Source organism: Leopardus geoffroyi, chromosome E1 (genome assembly GCF_018350155.1).
Source record: "Leopardus geoffroyi isolate Oge1 chromosome E1, O.geoffroyi_Oge1_pat1.0, whole genome shotgun sequence".
Taxonomy (NCBI): Eukaryota; Metazoa; Chordata; class Mammalia; order Carnivora; family Felidae; genus Leopardus; species Leopardus geoffroyi.
The window spans coordinates 47,238,224-47,254,673 of NC_059330.1; the positions used below are offsets into that span (position 1 = coordinate 47,238,224).

Consider the following 16,450-nt stretch of genomic DNA (forward strand, 5'->3'; position numbering starts at 1 on the left):
TTCCCCAAAGCACAGCATGGGTAGAAGGAGTAATTTTATAGTGGAGAAACTTGACAAACGCTACCTGAGCCAGGTTAACATAATCAGTGATAAGTCACGTTGACGGCACATAATCTTGGTATAATGATAAGAATGGCACTTTTCACCTCTGTAGTCTTCCTCCCCAAATCCATAATCTCAGTTGGGAGAAGAACAGGAGACAAATCCCGACAGAGGGCATTCTACTAAATACCTGACCAGTACCCGTCAAAACTGTCAAGGTCATCAAAAATAAGAAGTCTGAGATGGGGCGCCTGGGTGGCTCAGTCGGTTAAGCGTCCGACTTCGGCTCAGGTCGTGATCTCGCAGTCTGTGAGTTCGAGCCCCGCATCAGGCTCTGTGCTGACAGCTCAGAGCCTGGAGCCTGTTTCAGATTCTGTATCTCCCTCTCTCTGACCCTCCCCCGTTCATGCTCTGTCTCTCTCTGTCTCAAAAATAAATAAAGGTTAAAAAAAAATTTTTTTTAATAAATAAATAAATAAATAAATAAATAAATAAATAAATAAGAAGTCTGAGAAACTGTGACAGTCTAGAGGAGCCTTAAGAGACAGGATAAGTAAATGCAATGTGGTGTTCTGGATGCGACCATGAGACAGAAAAAGGATGTCAGTAAAAATAAGGAAATATGAATAAAGTATAGAGTTCAGGTATTATAATGTATTAATATTGGTTCACTACTTATGACAAATGTGTCACACTACATTACTAATAGGGGAAACCTGGTGCAGGCTATATGGAACACTGTTCTACCTTAGCAACTTTTCCGTAACTATAAAACTATTCTAAAATTAAGTTTTACTTAAAATAAAAAAGAAAGCAAAGACTAAATTTTAAAAGAATACTATTTCTCATAATTAAAAATAGGGTTCCTAATAATAAGGTAACTTGAATTAAAGAAAACAGTTGGGGAAATATTAGTAATGACCGAGGCAATATACAAAATGCTAAAATGCATAGCATCCCTAATTTATGCTGGGATGAACAAGATTCTCTCGGGAAAATGAAAGTACTGGGAATTAAAATATACATATTTGAAATGTTAGTATCTTCAAATTTTGTAGTGACTTAATACCAAGGATTTATCTCAAATTTAGTAACAAGTAAAATGAGAAGATTTCCCTCTTACCATTAGCTGCCGCCAGAAAGGATTTGTTACTGCCCCGAGCCTTATTGGTCAAGTCTTCAGTTATGTCCATGTGTCGGTGGATTTCTTCACGCATTTCTTCCAGAATTTTGCAGAGTTCTGCTTCCCAGTAATCTTTATCTAGACAGTCAATTAATTCTGCAAGTTGGACCTTTGTGCTGTAGTACCAAATTTTCTTCTCATTTTCATTTTCTGTATCTTCTTCTCTGTTTAAAAGAAGAACAAAAACACTTTCTATGTTAGCTATAATGGCACTGATTTGACAGCTGCCATCTACGCAATGAAAGTTAAAATATGTCACACAAACTGCACGTTTTAAGGTGTTCAGTATATCTGCTCATAAAAACTCCCCTCCGGTCTCATTCAAACTCGGGTTACTTTTGTTCTAGTTGAGCAATCTCTAAGTATTTGGATTTCCTAGCCCACAGCAGCTTATGATAGAATAATCTGTGGGGCCTCTGGGTGGCTCAGTCATCGGTTAAGTATCCGACTCTTGATTTCAGCTCAGGTCATTATCTCACAGTTTTGAGACTGAGCCCCGAATTAGGCTCCACACTGGGCATGGAGCCTGCTTGGGATTCTCTCTCCCTCCTCCCCCCTCCCCTGTCCGCCCTCTCTCTCTCAAAAAAAAAAAAAAAAAAAAAAAAAGGAAAAAAAAATAATTTGTAATAGTGGGGAGAGAGGAATTAATATAGCAGCAGAGAAAGGTATCTAAAAATATGACACACAGAAACAGAATCTCAAGGGGCACCTGGTTGGCTCAGTGGAAGGAGCATGCAACTCTTCATCTTGGGGTCATGAGTTCGAGCCCCACATAGCATGTAAAAATTACTTACATAAATAAAACTTGAAAAGGGAGAAAAAAGAAACAGGACCTCAAAATTCAAAGTGTGGGAGTGCTCGGTGGAGGACAGTCTTGGTTCTACTTCAGTCGACTCTGATATCATCACTCTAACCATACGAATGAAATTTTAACCAGAAATATTTAAACTATACTCAGAGCAGGTTGACACTACAATCCAGTTTAGAACATTTCCATCAACATGGTATAAATGCTCTGCTAAATTCTGGTCCTTGAAGAGTGATCTCAATGAGCAATAACGTCTCGTGTCTCTTCCCTTCTTACGGACCAAGTTCAAAATGGGGAGAAGAGGAGCAGCCCCCAGCCCTGCCTACATCTCTCCAAAGGTCCCACCCACTTGTAACGGAGGTGTAGACTCCAGCAGGGATGGCCACTAACTACAATCCCAAGGCAAATTCAGGCCTACGACGGGACTATGAGAAATACATGCGATGGTATTCTCTCATTCGAAAGGAGTCCAGGAGCATGTGTGAGGTACCTGCCGAGAGTTTAACTTTCCTGTCTACTCAACAGCAAACTCACAAAGCTGAAAGAACTAGGCTTCAAGAAAGACTTGGCTTTAGGGGCGCCTGGGTGGCTCAGATGGTTGAGCATCTGACTTCGGCTCAGTTCATGATTTCATGATCTTTGTGTTCGAGCCCCACGTGGGGCTCTGTACTGACAGCTCAGAGCCTGGAGCCTGCTTCGGGTTCTGTGTCTTCCTCTTCTCTGCCCCTCCCTCCCTCTCAAAAATAAACATTAAAAAAAAATTTTTTTTTATAGAAGGATCTGGCTTTAAAATGGGTTCAGGCATTTATGAGACATGCAACCATGAAAAAGACACCACCTCTCTGAGCCTCACCTAGCTGCTAAAATGGGAATAACTATCTATTTTCAGGGTCGGCAATAAGAATTAGAGGTGTTATAATAAGGCACAGATTGTAGTACCCAGGCACATTGTTAGTAATCAATGAATATAAAATATGATTACTACTCTTAAGGTAGTAAATAAATAAAAATTGAGCAGAATTCCAGGAATGAATCATCCAGTAATTCTAAAGAAAGAAGGGACATATCAAGTCATGGATAAATAAAAGGATATCGAAATTATCAAAACTTTTCAAACATTAACAGAAAAAAAAAGAAAGAGCAAAGCGAGACAGCATTTAAGTTTTATTTAAGTAATCTCTACCCCAAACCTGGGGCTCGAACTCATAGCCCTGAGATGGGGTCGCATGCTCTTCCAACTGAACCAGCCAAGCACCCCCTGCTTTGCTCTTTAAAATCAGCATCTGCTAACATATGAAATTAGTATATTGCTCTGTTAGAAGCTTTCTAAAAAATTGCTGAAAATCATTTTTTTTTAAATCTGCTCTATAAGGGTATTTTTACTGACTTCTCATGACTGAGTGATGACAACAATCTTATCCCAATTTACAATGCTAAAGATGTCAGAGTCCTCTAATCAAAAAGACTAATAAAATGCTTTCAAAAGGCAATACTGTATCAAAACTCTAATTAAGTGACAATATCAAATCAGAAAGTACTTAGCTTTGAGCGTAAGAGTTATAGGACAGCCTGATTATTATCTAAAATATCAATCTTAAGGATTTCACTGTTACAAAGATGTTAAATTCTTTCTTTTACAATGTACTTTACCCTCTTTATTCAGAAATATCTACCAGTTTCAATGAAACAAGAGAAACATTCTGTATAAAAACATTTTGGGGTTAGAAAACATAATTTACAAGCATAAGATTTCAAGTGATTTCATTTTCACATGAAAATGGGGTTCTATGGGAGCCCATTTAATTAAATGGACATTCTATTTTTTCAAGTAACTCACATACTACTGAAAAGGTTCCTAATAGCTGACTTAATCCATATAGACACCTGCATAATTTCCATTTAAACAAAGAATAATTTCAATTTTAATCTTAAGTTTCATCTTAAAGGAGAACTCACTACTTCATATAGCAGTCCGTTCTGGATTGGAATTGCCCTTTTAGGAAGTTCTTCCTTTTAATGTCATGACACAAACCTGGTATTTCCGCCAATTAGGCCTGGTTCTGCCTGCTGGAGTTATGTGAAATAAAACTAACATATCCTCCACACACAGTCCTTCAAATCTTTCACTTCAAATCTTTCACATCTGTAATTTTGCTGTTTTTTCTCTTCAGGCCAAACATGCTCAAATACTTTAATCATTCTTTTTTTTTTTTTTTTAAGTTTATTTTGAGAGACAGCACGTGTGGGGGAGGGGCAGAAAGAGAGGAAGAGACAGAGAATCTCAAGCACTGTCAGCATGGTGTCCAATGTGGGGCTCGAACTCATGAACCATGAGATACTGACCTGAGCCAAGACCAAGAGTCAGACGCTTAACTGAGCCACCCAGGCGCCCTTAGTCATTCTTTACAGCACATTTTCCAGTCTTCACTCCCCTGATTTTCTTCCCTTAAATGTCCCTCTACAAATGTGGTGCCCAGTAACTTTTTTATTCTGCTCATCAAAGGTAATACACAACACTGAAAACTTTTTTCTTCTTGAAGCTGTGGAAGGATAAATTTGTTAAAAGCATAAAGTAACAAAACAGAGTGAACAATAACTGCTAATGTTTTCAAAGAAAAGCTGTTCTGTTTTTGTTTTTTGTTTTTAAAGCAATGTCTGTGCCCAAGGAGGGTCTCAAACTCAACCCTGAGATCAAGAGTCACATGTTCTACTGACTGAGCCAGCCAGGCACCTTGTGAAAAGTTGTCCCAAGGCTTTTTTTTATTGTTATATTTTCATTATTTTATTTTATTTTATTTTATTTTATTTTATTTTATTTTTTATTTTATTATTTTTTTCATTTCCACACCCAACATAGGGCTTGAACTCACAACCCTGAGATCACAAGTCACATGCTCTACTGACTGAGCCAGCCAGGTGCCCCGCCAAGTTGTCCCAATACTTGCGGACTTGGGCACACATTGTCAGAGTTTATATCATCAAAATTATTTGTTCTAATTACAAAAGTGACAAAAGCTTTCCTATATAAATATACACTGATGTGTATGTATATTTAGTTTGGGGGTCAGAATGTGGTTTCTATTGACGCTCTGTCCCTACAGTGCCTACAATGTTCCTTCTGCACACCCAAACTGGCCTGGCTTTCCTAAAGACACTAATCAGCTCAAAGGAGCTCACAGGGTGGCAGGGAAGACAGGTTGGAATGAAAACGTCTGCCAAAAACATAATTAAGAGCAAACATAAATATTACAGGTCTCCATGTTAAAGTCTGTTTGGCTTTCACTCAGGCAAGACAAGGAGGAGGTTAAGACTAACAATAAGTCTCCAGTTTCATTTTTAAACAAACCCACAGAAACTAAGAGTAAGGAACAGTAGTAGTGGGTTGAATAGCATCCCTCCAAAATTTATGTCCATCCGAAACCTTAGAACGTGACCTTATTTGGAAACAGGGTCTTTGCAGATACAATGTGATTAAATCTGGTATCCTTGTAAGTGGAAGAGAAGACACAGGGACACACAGGAAAGGTGATGTGAAGGTGCGGGCAGAGATTCGCATGATCCATCTGCCTATAGGCCGAGAAATGTCAAGGGCAGCAGGGACCACTAGCGCTTGGAACAGTCTCCCTCAGAGTCTCCAGAAAGAACCAGTCCTGCTGACACTGAGGTTTCAGACTCGTGGCTTCACAACTGTGAGAGACCAAATTCCTGTTGTGTGAAGCAGCTCCGTGTATGGTGATTTGTTACGGCAACCCTAGGAAACTCAACTTTCGGTACGGGGGAAACGGAGCCCTCTGACAAACACCTAAGAATGGGAACATGGCTTTGGAACTGGGTGATGGGGAAAGGCTGGAGGAATTTGGAGATACTGGATGGAAAAGGCTTCGGCTTCCCTGAAGAGACAGAGGTAAGCAGAGATTAGAATTATGTTGCTCACGAGCCAAGGAACACTTGAGCCTCTAGAAGCTGGAAAAGGCAAGAATGGATTCTTTCCTAGGGCCTCCAAAGGGAACACGGCCCCACTGCCACCCTGAGTTTAAACTTCCAGCCGGCACAACTGCCAGAGAATAAACTTCTGCCACCCAGTTTGTGGTACTTGGTTATAGCAGCCGCAGGAAACCAACTCAGCTAGGGCTTTAGCAGTTAAAGCACCAGCTAGGTCAGGCAGTCCGAGCGATCAGAAGCACACATTCTGGAGCCAGAATACCTGGGACTGAATCCTGATTCTGCTACTTATGACTAGTTGTGTGACACTGAACACATTATTTAACCTCTCTGTGCCTCAACTTCTCTGTCTGAAAAATGGGGTGGCAATACTTCTATCAAAATGTTGTTGTGAGGACTGAGTTCAAACACATAAAACACTTAGAACGCTGCCAGTGTCAACTGGGTATAATAATGCAGAGTTGCTACTATTTTCTTCATCTTATGAAGTATGTGATATCTACCTTAAAATGAATAATTACAAGTGGGATGGGTGTTTAAAAAAATAAATAAAGGAGGGGCGCCTGGGTGACTCAGTCAGTTGAGCATCCGACTTGCTTTTGACTCAAGTCATGATCTCGCAGTTAGCAGGTTCAAGCCCCAAGTCGGGTTCTGCACTGACAGTGCAGAGCCTGCTTGGGATTCTCACTCCCTCCCTCTCTCTCTGCCCTTCTCCCACTCACACTCTCTCTCTCAAAAATAAAAATCTTAAACTTTAAAAAAAAAAAATCTTTCAAGGTGCAAGAGGGAAAGAGGTTAGGGAAAGAAAGCCCTAGGAAAGGGCCTATATAGGCCAAGACTTGAGAATAAGCCAAAAGATTCTGGATGTTTTAGTTTGTTACTTATTTATTTATTTATTTATTTATTGGGGGGGGGGGTAATGGGAAGCAAGAGAATTAAATGTACGAAATTAGGGAACTGTGAACTTTCTGTTAAGAGCAAATGGAGGAATTTGAACTTTCTGTTAAGAGCAAATGGAGGTAACTGAAAGGTTTTTCAACTTGAGGGAGAAAGAGACCTGATCCAAATTGCTGAAATCATCCAGCTATGGAACAGAGACTTGAACTGGGTAGTGGGGAGTTACACACAGGGGCAACTACTAAAGGAGTTCAATCCAGATGATGTTGGCTTATGTTACGATAAGGGCAGCAAGAATGGAGAAAATCAGATTCAGAATTTAAGGAGTAATTAAAAGGTATAATAAACAATACAAAACAAAAGCCTATTCCTGAGTTTCTTGCTTGAGCAGCTGGTGCAATAGTGATCCCATTTACTACAGATAGGATCAATGGGTGAAGGGTAGGTAATGCAGGGGAAGTGACGAGTTCAGTTTTGGACATGTTGTGTTTGAGGTGCCTGCTGTGTGAACGTGTCCAGGAGACTGCGGGATATACAGAACTGGACACGGCCGGAAGGCTTACTGATGCAGGTTTGATGGCATTAAGCTAGCAAGGAAATAGGCGGCTTACAAGCTAGAACGGGGAGGTATGGGTGCAAAGCAATATAGGTTTAAAATTATAATTTAGTACATTTGAAAATGAAAAAAAGTTTTTAAGTATATTTACTTATTTAAGTAATCTCCACCCCCAACGTGGGGCTCTAACTCACAACCCCGAGATCAAGAGTTGCATGTTCCTCCGACTAAGCAGGGCCAGGTGCCCCCAAAAAACAGTTTTACTTTTTTTAAAGTTTACTTATTTATTTTTGAAAGACAGAGAGAGAGAACATGTGCACAAGCAGGGGAGGGGCAGAGAGAGAATCCCAAGCAGGCTCTTGGGCCTATAGGAAAGATAGCACTGCAATTAAAAATTGGTTCACTACCCCAGACTTTGCTTTAGGTATGCCCCTCTTGGGCAATAAGTCCACTGATTAATCATTTTAACCGTCCAGGGAGAGTATATACCAAATCTCCACATACTGTCAACTGAATAATTCACATGGTTTCAAGTTTCACCAGGCGTCCACATATAATCTACCACAAGAGGGCATCACACTGAAATTGTCTTATTTTAATCTAACTTTTAAAGAGATGTAAAATTTACTCAATTTATTGACAAGGAACACTTAATTATCACTAACAATAATATTTAAAGTTTTGTATTTGACTTGGGGCACCTGGGAGCCCGACAGCGGGCTCGAACTCACAAACCGTGAGATCATGATCGGAGCTGAAACAAAAGTTGGGTGCTTAACCAACTGAGCCACCCAGGTGTCCAGGATTTTATTACTTTTTTTTTTTTTTATAATTACTCCTATCTTATAGGTCTTTTTAATGTTTATTTCTGAGACAGAGAGAGAGAGAGAGAGAGAGAGAGGGGGGGGCATGTGCGAGCGCACGTGAGCATGCGTGGGCATGAGCAGGGGAGGGGCAAAAAGGGGAGACGGACAGAGGATCTGAGGTGGGCTCTGGGCTGACAGCAGCAAGCCCGATGCAGGGGCTCAAACTCAGGAACCGTGAGATCATGACCCGAGCTGAAGTGAGACGCTCAACTGAGTGAACCACCCAGGTGAGTGCCCCTTATTACTTTTTTAAAGGAGGAAGATTCTAAGAACAAAAGAGCTCTTAGAAAATAAAAATATGATAGTAAAAAAAGACAATCTAAATAGTAGGGCTGAAAGACTAAGACAGGGAAATCTTCCAGAAAAACTGAACAACACACATATATACTCACTCCCTCCCTCCCACCCCAAAGAAGAAAAAAGACAAAGAGGAAAACTGGAGGAAAAAGGTAAGAAAATCAGAAGACCAAAACAGGAAGACCAGTGTTCAACAAAATAATAGCACAAGATAAATACAACAGGGAAAAGGAGAGGAGGAAGTTCTCAAGACAAGTTCTCAACCGAAGGACTCAACTGCCAGATTTGAAAGTGCCCACCAAACACCCGGCGGATAAAAAAAAGACTCATACGAGGCCACATCACTCTAAAACCGCAAAACGCTACAAGCAAAGAGAAGATTCTAAGCTTCCAGGTAAGTCCCGGCAGGTCACATACAAAGAATCAACGGACAGATTCAGATTTGTCAACAGCAACACTGCAAGACGACGACTGTACAGAACTCAGGACCTGCTTACTCTGTACCGTCTTCATAAGTGAAGGGGGGGCCTGGCTGAGACGCTTCCCTCTACCTGGCGAGGCTTGCCCAGGCGCCGAGGAAGTTCCTGCTTATCTTCTCCAAGCCCTGCTCGAGGTTCCTTTCAGCCCACCACTGGTTTTATAAGATCTGACCTAATTCTGAGAGCTGCAAGAAGGCTGTGAAGACTTCAGAAGCTGAAAATACAAAGCAGCCCACTCCCTCCGATCGTATTTCTACAAGACGTCAAAACCAAGTCCATACTCCGACCCTGCCCGACACGTGACCGAGGTAAATGCTCTGCTTTCCATGACGGTCTCCTGTCCTTCCCCCTGACCTGCCTGGAAGAGCCTCTTGAAAACCCTCAGAAAAGCAGAAGTCAGGCTGCGACCATGAGTCTGGAGAGCTTCTCTCCTCCTGGGAGACTACAGCCAATGATGACAAAACCGATCTTTCCTCAGACGGCTGGTTTGTTCTTGCCGGTCCATTTTACGTATGGATGTAGCGAAACCGAAACGAGAGGAAAATCCTAACACCAAAATAAGGGTGGCGATCGCCTCACGATAGGCTGCAGGGATGCAGGGAATAAAGTCAGGGAAGGGCCCCCCGTGGCATCTGCCTTGTAACAGTCTATCTCCCATCCCAGGCAATTAATACCCTGGTGTGTAATTTGCATGTTGTCGCACACTCTTCTTTCCCTACAACTTAAAAAGCCGTTTTAAGGTACGTATTCCTTCAAGTCAGAAACTACTTAACTACGTAACTCGTTATTCGATCACAAAGGTTTATATTCCATCAGTGGCCGAGCTCGGTTTTCTCAGTCAGGAAGGAAACTGGCTCGATTTTAAACACACACAAAAATTAAGACCGTCACACTTACATTATGAGTCTCCGGTTTAGGAACCAGTATTTCCTTCGGCTTCGGTCATAGCCAATAGGTTCGTGTCGAATGTACGGTTTGTTTTTTTGGATTTCGGCGACACAGTCGGTCACACCAGGCACCTTATGCGCTACGCAGACTTCACACTGCCACTCGTCCTCCGGCACCTCCTCGAGAGGCGGCTTCACACATTCCAAATGGTACACAGCTGAGCACGTCTCGCAGCAAAGCAAATCCCCAAGTTTGTGGCAAACCCGACAGTGGTCGTCATACTGGATCACCCCTTCAGACATCAACTCCTCCCGCGCAATATTGGTGGTAAGAAACTGATCGACTAAGAACTGCAGAACTTTGATCTTGTTCTCTACTGGTCCATAGGGATAGTCCTCTGCTTCTTGGTAAGGAAGAACGTGATGGTACTCCTTATCGCTCTCACAGTACACCCGCAGCACCTCCGGCCACGTCATCCCGTCGATGAAATAGAGCGTGGAATTAACGCTGTCTTTCAGATCAGCAGGTCCAAAGGTAGTATTGGAAGTGTCCTCTTCGCGCAAAACCGCTTTCAAGAGCACGACGTGCATTTCCGCCATCAGCGTGCACTGCTCCTGACTCACCAGAGCCGCGCAGAAGTCCTCAAAGCGAAAAGGAGACAACCTTAAAACGGTGCCAAAGTTCCGCAGTACCTCATAAATGGCAATGACATTCATTATATGCTCATTAGGCACCATTAAATCCTCAGAGGACTTGGGAAACTCAAGGGGCGGGATGTCTTTTTCTTCCAATATCGGAGAACGAGGCCGATGTACTCTCGGTTTTCGCCTACCTGCGAATAAAGAAATGGCATAATTACAAATCAATCCGTCATTTCTGCAAACTACGGTTTTCTAGCTTTTCCCTGTCTGGACATACACCTCAAAAAACAGGTAAGCACACTCCGATTTTTCTAATAACTGTCAAGTTAAAACAGGATCAAGAAGCAATGATTCAGCTCTAGTTTTTAAGTCAAAAAACATCTGAACTCAAAGTTTTCCCACTGTATCACAAACTAGAAGTAAAAAAAAAAAAACAAATTTAATTGTAATCACCTCAATTATCTAGAGGGGGTAAGTGGTTTCCAGGTAACTATGGTAAAAAGTAACAGTGCACTCGCGAAAGATCTGTAAAGAACATAAATGAGAAAAAAACATCCCCATGTGAAGTAACAGGCACAAGAGAGCTCACACTGTGTCAGCTGAGATACAGAAACGGCTCTCGACAAACAGGAAGTTCTCTGGTATAGCACCCCTTCTCCTCTGCCAGAAATGCTTCCTGAGAGCCACGTATCGGAGAGTTCCACAGTGCAACACAAAGTTAGGGCCGAGACAGAAAGGCAGAAGAAAGGAAGAAGTACAAAAGAGAAGAAAAAAGGGAGGCTCACCTAGGAAACAGACACAGATTGTATGCATTTTTTAGCAGTGGGTTAAGCAACTGTAGGTACCTGTTATGAGATGTGATGTCCAGGAATATATATGTATATATATAAATGTATCAGTATACAGCGCATTTGAGAGCTTAGTTTGTACCAAGCATATAGGAGCTCATCTAATTTTCTGAATGAATCTATGAGGGATTTTAATAAGCCCTACTGTATAATAAGAAAACTTGTTGAGGGGCACCTGGGAGGCTCTGTCGGTTGAGGGTCCGACTCTTCATTGAGGCTCAGGTCATGATCCCAGGGTCGTGGGATCGAGCCCCACATTGGGCTCCAAGCTGAGCATGAAGCCTACTTAAAATATTCTCTCTCTCTCTCTCTCTCTCCCTCCCTCCCTCCCTTCACCCCTCCTCCCTGCTTGCACTTGTTCTAGAAATAAATTTTAAAAAGAAAACTTGTTGAAACAAGTGTCTCCTAAACAGCTGTGCCTATATTATTTTCTTTATTATTACTTCCAATGATGTTTACAGAATAGGGAAAGTATCTTTAAATATCAGAAACAATTTGAACAAGATAAGTTAACCTTAATTCACTGTTGTATAATTAGCTTCTACCAACCATGATTTGGGGCTAGTGGTAACCTCTGAACTGCCTGCCCCCTCCCCCATTCCAGAGACCTCCTCACTTTGAGCTTAGTCTCATAACTAAAAGGGTGTAGGGTGTCAGGAGAAAAAAGCATGCTAAAGAATATAAAAGGTGAAGATATTTTAATTTATCCAACGCACACCCAATATTCATTCATTGAAAAGATTTTCCAAATAAAAATGTATCCATTACTTTCTGCAGAAAAAAGTCCGAAGGATCACCCTGGGCCAGACACTGTTGGTGAGCCTCCATCTCGGCAAACTTCACGGAAGTGATACCATCTACACAGACGCACTTTTCACAGATTCGATTAAATCCCAGAATCACCGTGATAATAAGCACCATGATGGGTAACCCAGCCCATTTTAGTGCCTCCTGGAAATTATCTGGACTTCACCTGTATAAATATAAATGGGAGAGAGGAGTAAAAGGGAAGGCTGAACCTAGAGGGATTCCCTCAAATAAGAGAAGAAACAAGTCCGCAAACGAGACAAAACTGCTTACAGACCCAGTCTCTGCATTCCCTCAGCTGTTTATGCAAAACACTGTCAAAGAGCATCCAAGTAAAGAATTCCAGAAGGAAGGCTGGAAAGCAGTTCTGGGACCAGAATGTAGAGTCTTTAGGAGTCTGTAGAGTACTTTATTCTGGCAGTGATGAGGGTTACCAGGTTTTTTAAGCAGGGCAGGGACAAGGGTACACTGTTCCAGAAAGACTTCTCTGGCTTCACGGAACAGAAGGAACAGGACAAGGAGGAAGAGACCAGAGTCAGGGCATATTCTGCAATTAAGCAGAAGATAAAGACCTGGATTCAGAGTCTGGCTGTGAGAATAACAACAAAAAGATGGATCCAAGTGACTTTGGAGAAAGAAACCAACTGGTGTGGAATATACCACCACCTTGAGATTTAACTCTGTATTTACCATTACGTTCAAAAGCTTATTCTAATCTCCCCAGGCTCTTCTGAATTCATGTAGCCTTCTGTGAACCATGTTACCTCATATTATATTACCTTTTCATGGTATCTACTCCATCTCCCCAGCTGAACACCCAACTCTTTTTTTTTAAGTTTATTTATTTTTGAGACAGGGAGAGTAAGAGTGCACAGGCCGGGGAGGGGCAGAGAGAGAAAGGAAGACAACAATCCGAAACAGGCTCTTGGCTCGGAGCTGTCAGCACAGAGTCCGACGTGGGGCTCAAACCCACCAACCGTGAGATGACCTAAATTGATGTCGGGCGCTTAACCTACCGAGCCGCCCAGAATTTGGCATATTTCTTTCATTAGCAGTATTTTCCCAGCATCATTCCCTTTTGAGAATTTCCATTCCCCACGCCGTGATTGTGATGGGGCCCCTGTCACAGTATGGCATGGAGATATGACCCAGGGCAGGCCAGCAAGACTCTCCTTGGGATTTTATATTCAGATGAGAAGTGCTCTGAAGCCCTTTCTCTCCATGAATGAGGCCAGAGCTGTCCATGGCTAAGTCATCTCTACTTCCCTCATGGAAGAAGGAAGTAAAGATGATGGACAAAAGCAGAAGCGACATGTAAGTACTAACAATTCTTGAGTCCTTGGTGGAACCTATCCTTCGGATTTCCCAGTTACGGAAACCAAAACCATTTCCCTCGTGAGTAAGTGAACATGTTTGTCTTCGGTCACTTGCAAACGAGAATACTTAAAAAAAAGTATCTGACACTGTATATACAGCAGGCTTTTTATAATGAGAAACACAATAAATTACTGAAGACTATCAATGAAAGCAGTTAATGTTAAAAAAAAAAACTGCTGATAGGAATCTATTTTAAAGTGGTAACAGAAGTATTATCTAAATTAATTTAATGTCTAATTTTAAAGCATCAGCTTTCATACATTCTGGAAGACTTTGGATAACCATTGCATAGATCTGAATTTTAACGGATTATATAACTTCGTATTATTAATCAGCTAAAGTTGGGGCACCTGGGTGGCTCCGTAGGTTAATGTCCAACCCTTGATTTCGGCTCAGGTCATGATACCAGGGTTGTGGGATGAAGCCCCACATTGGGCTCCCGGCTGAGTGTGGAGGCTGCTCGAGGTTCTCTCTCCCTCTGCCCCTCCCCCAGGCTTGCCTTCCCTCCCTCCCCACTCCTTCCTTTCTCTCTCAAACTTAAAAAGATTCTCTGCCCCTCCCCCTCTCTCTCTCTCTAAAAAAAAAAAAAAAAAGCTAAAGTCTGTTCATTTTCTGTTGGGTTTAGAAATAAAAGGAAAAAAGGCAAAAAAAAAAAAAAAAAAAAGGCCCATAAGTTCTACATTCTATACATCTAGCTGGAAACCACAAAAGAGCTTCTATTCAAATCATGACTATAGTCATGTACATAGTAAACAGGGTGAGCACTTTTGAAAGTTAACATTAAATATAGGTCAGTTTCCTCTGAAGCATTATTGGGAAAGTATAAATTATTTCAAATTTTAAAACGCAATTTGGCAAAATCTATCTGAATGCATAACCCTTTGACCCAACAATTCAACCTCCCAGAATCTATCCTACAGATATACATGTATGCATTTAAGTAAGTACAAAAAAGTCTAATGCAAGGGTTTATGAAATTTGAAGTTTCGGGGGCGCCTGGGTGGCTCAGTAAGTTAAGCGACTGACTCTTGATTTTGGCTCTGGTTGTGACCACTGGGTCGTGGGATCCAGACCTGTACTGGGCTCTGCCCTGACAGTGTGGAGTCTGCTTGGGATTCTCTCCCTCTCTCTCTCTCTGTTCCTCTGCCATTCACATTCTTTCTCTCTCAAAATAAATAAACTTTAAAAAAAATTTTTTTAAGTTGAAGTTTTGTGGGTTTTGTTTTAGCCTGAATATACATCAATACCTACATGAATTATGAATTATGATACACTTACACAATGGCAGTTGGAAAGAATAAAGTGAAATTCATATATGCTGAAATGAAAAAGACTTTTTTTAAATTTATTTTGAGACAGAGAGAGAATGAGTGGGGGAGGGACAGAGAGAGGCAACGAGAAAGAGAGAATCCCAAGCAGGCTCCACACCATCAACACAGAGCCCAACACAGGACTCAATCCTACAAACTGAGATCACAATCTGAGCCAAAACTGAGTTGGACACTTAACCGACTGAGCCACCCAGGCGCCCCAAGAATCCTTAATATTTTTTAAGTTAATTAATTATTTATTTGAGAGAGAGAGAGAGAGAGAGCTCACACATGGGGGAGAGGGGGAGGGAGGGAAGGGGGAGAGAGAGAGAGAGAGAGAGAGAGAGAGAGAGAGAAGAGAATCTTAAGCAGACTCCACACCCAGTGCAGAGCCCAATGTGGAGCTTAATCCCAAAACGCTGGGATTGTGACCTGAGCTGAAATCAAGAGTCAGATACTCAACCAACTGAGCTACCCAGGTGCCCCAAGAATCTTTTTAAAGTACTTGTTTCTAGGATTTCAAGCTGTACTACAAAGCTGCAATCATCAAGACAGTATGGTACTAGCACAAAAACAGACACTCAGATCAATGGAACAGAACAGAGAACCCAGAAATGGACCCACAAATGTATGGCCAACTGATCTCTGACAAAGCAGGAAAGAAGGTCCAATGGAATAAAGACAGTCTCTTCAGGAAGTGGTGCTGGGAAAACCGGCCAGCAACATGCAGAAAAATGAACCTGAACCACTTTCTTACACCATACACAAAAATAAACTCAAAATGGATGAAAGACCTAAATGTAAGACGGGAAGCCATCAGAATCCTCGAGGAGAAAGCAGGTAAAAACCTCTCTGATCTTGGCCACAGCAACTTCTTACTCAACACGTCTCCGGAGGCAAGGGAAACAAAGCAAAAATGAACTATTGGGACCTCATCAAAATAAAAAGCTTCTAAACAGCGATGGAAACAGTCTGTAAAACTAAAAGGCAACCGACAGAATGGGAGAAGATATTTGCAAACAATGTATCAGATAAAGGGTTAGTATCCAAAATCTATAAAGAACTTATCAAACTCAACACCCGAAAAACAAATAATCCAGTGAAGAAATGGGCAAAAGACATGAATAGACACTCCTCCAAAGAAGACATCCAGATGGCCAACCGACACATGAAAAAATGCTCAACATCACTCATCATCAGGAAGATACAAATCAAAGCCACACTGAGATACCACCTCACACCTGTCAGAATGGCTAACATTAACAAGTCAGGCAACAACAGATGTTGGCGAGGATGCAGAGAAAGAGGATCTCTTTCGCACTGTTGGTGGGAACGCAAGCTGGTGCAGCCACTCTGGAAAACAGCATGGAGGTTCCTCAAAAAACTAAAAATAGAACTACCCTACGACCCAGCAATTGCACTACTAGGCATTTATCCACGGGATACAGGTGTGCTGTTTCAAAGGGACACATGGGGTCAGGTTCAAAGGGAACATTGGGGTCAATGTTC

General features: G+C 41.8%; 1 protein-coding gene across 22 annotated transcripts in view; it reads right to left on the minus strand.

The window, feature by feature from the left end:
- BPTF (bromodomain PHD finger transcription factor) overlaps nucleotides 1-16,450 on the minus strand; it is a 151,889-nt gene that overhangs the window by 99,185 nt on the left and 36,254 nt on the right. For all 22 annotated transcript variants that reach the window (XM_045490710.1, XM_045490716.1, XM_045490713.1 and 19 more), the window contains exons 2-3: nucleotides 9,968-10,790; nucleotides 1,166-1,389 (exon numbers count right to left, since the gene is read on the minus strand). In XM_045490710.1, coding sequence (XP_045346666.1) covers nucleotides 1,166-1,389; nucleotides 9,968-10,790 — 1,047 coding nt within the window. The remainder of the gene's footprint in view (nucleotides 1-1,165; nucleotides 1,390-9,967; nucleotides 10,791-16,450) is intronic.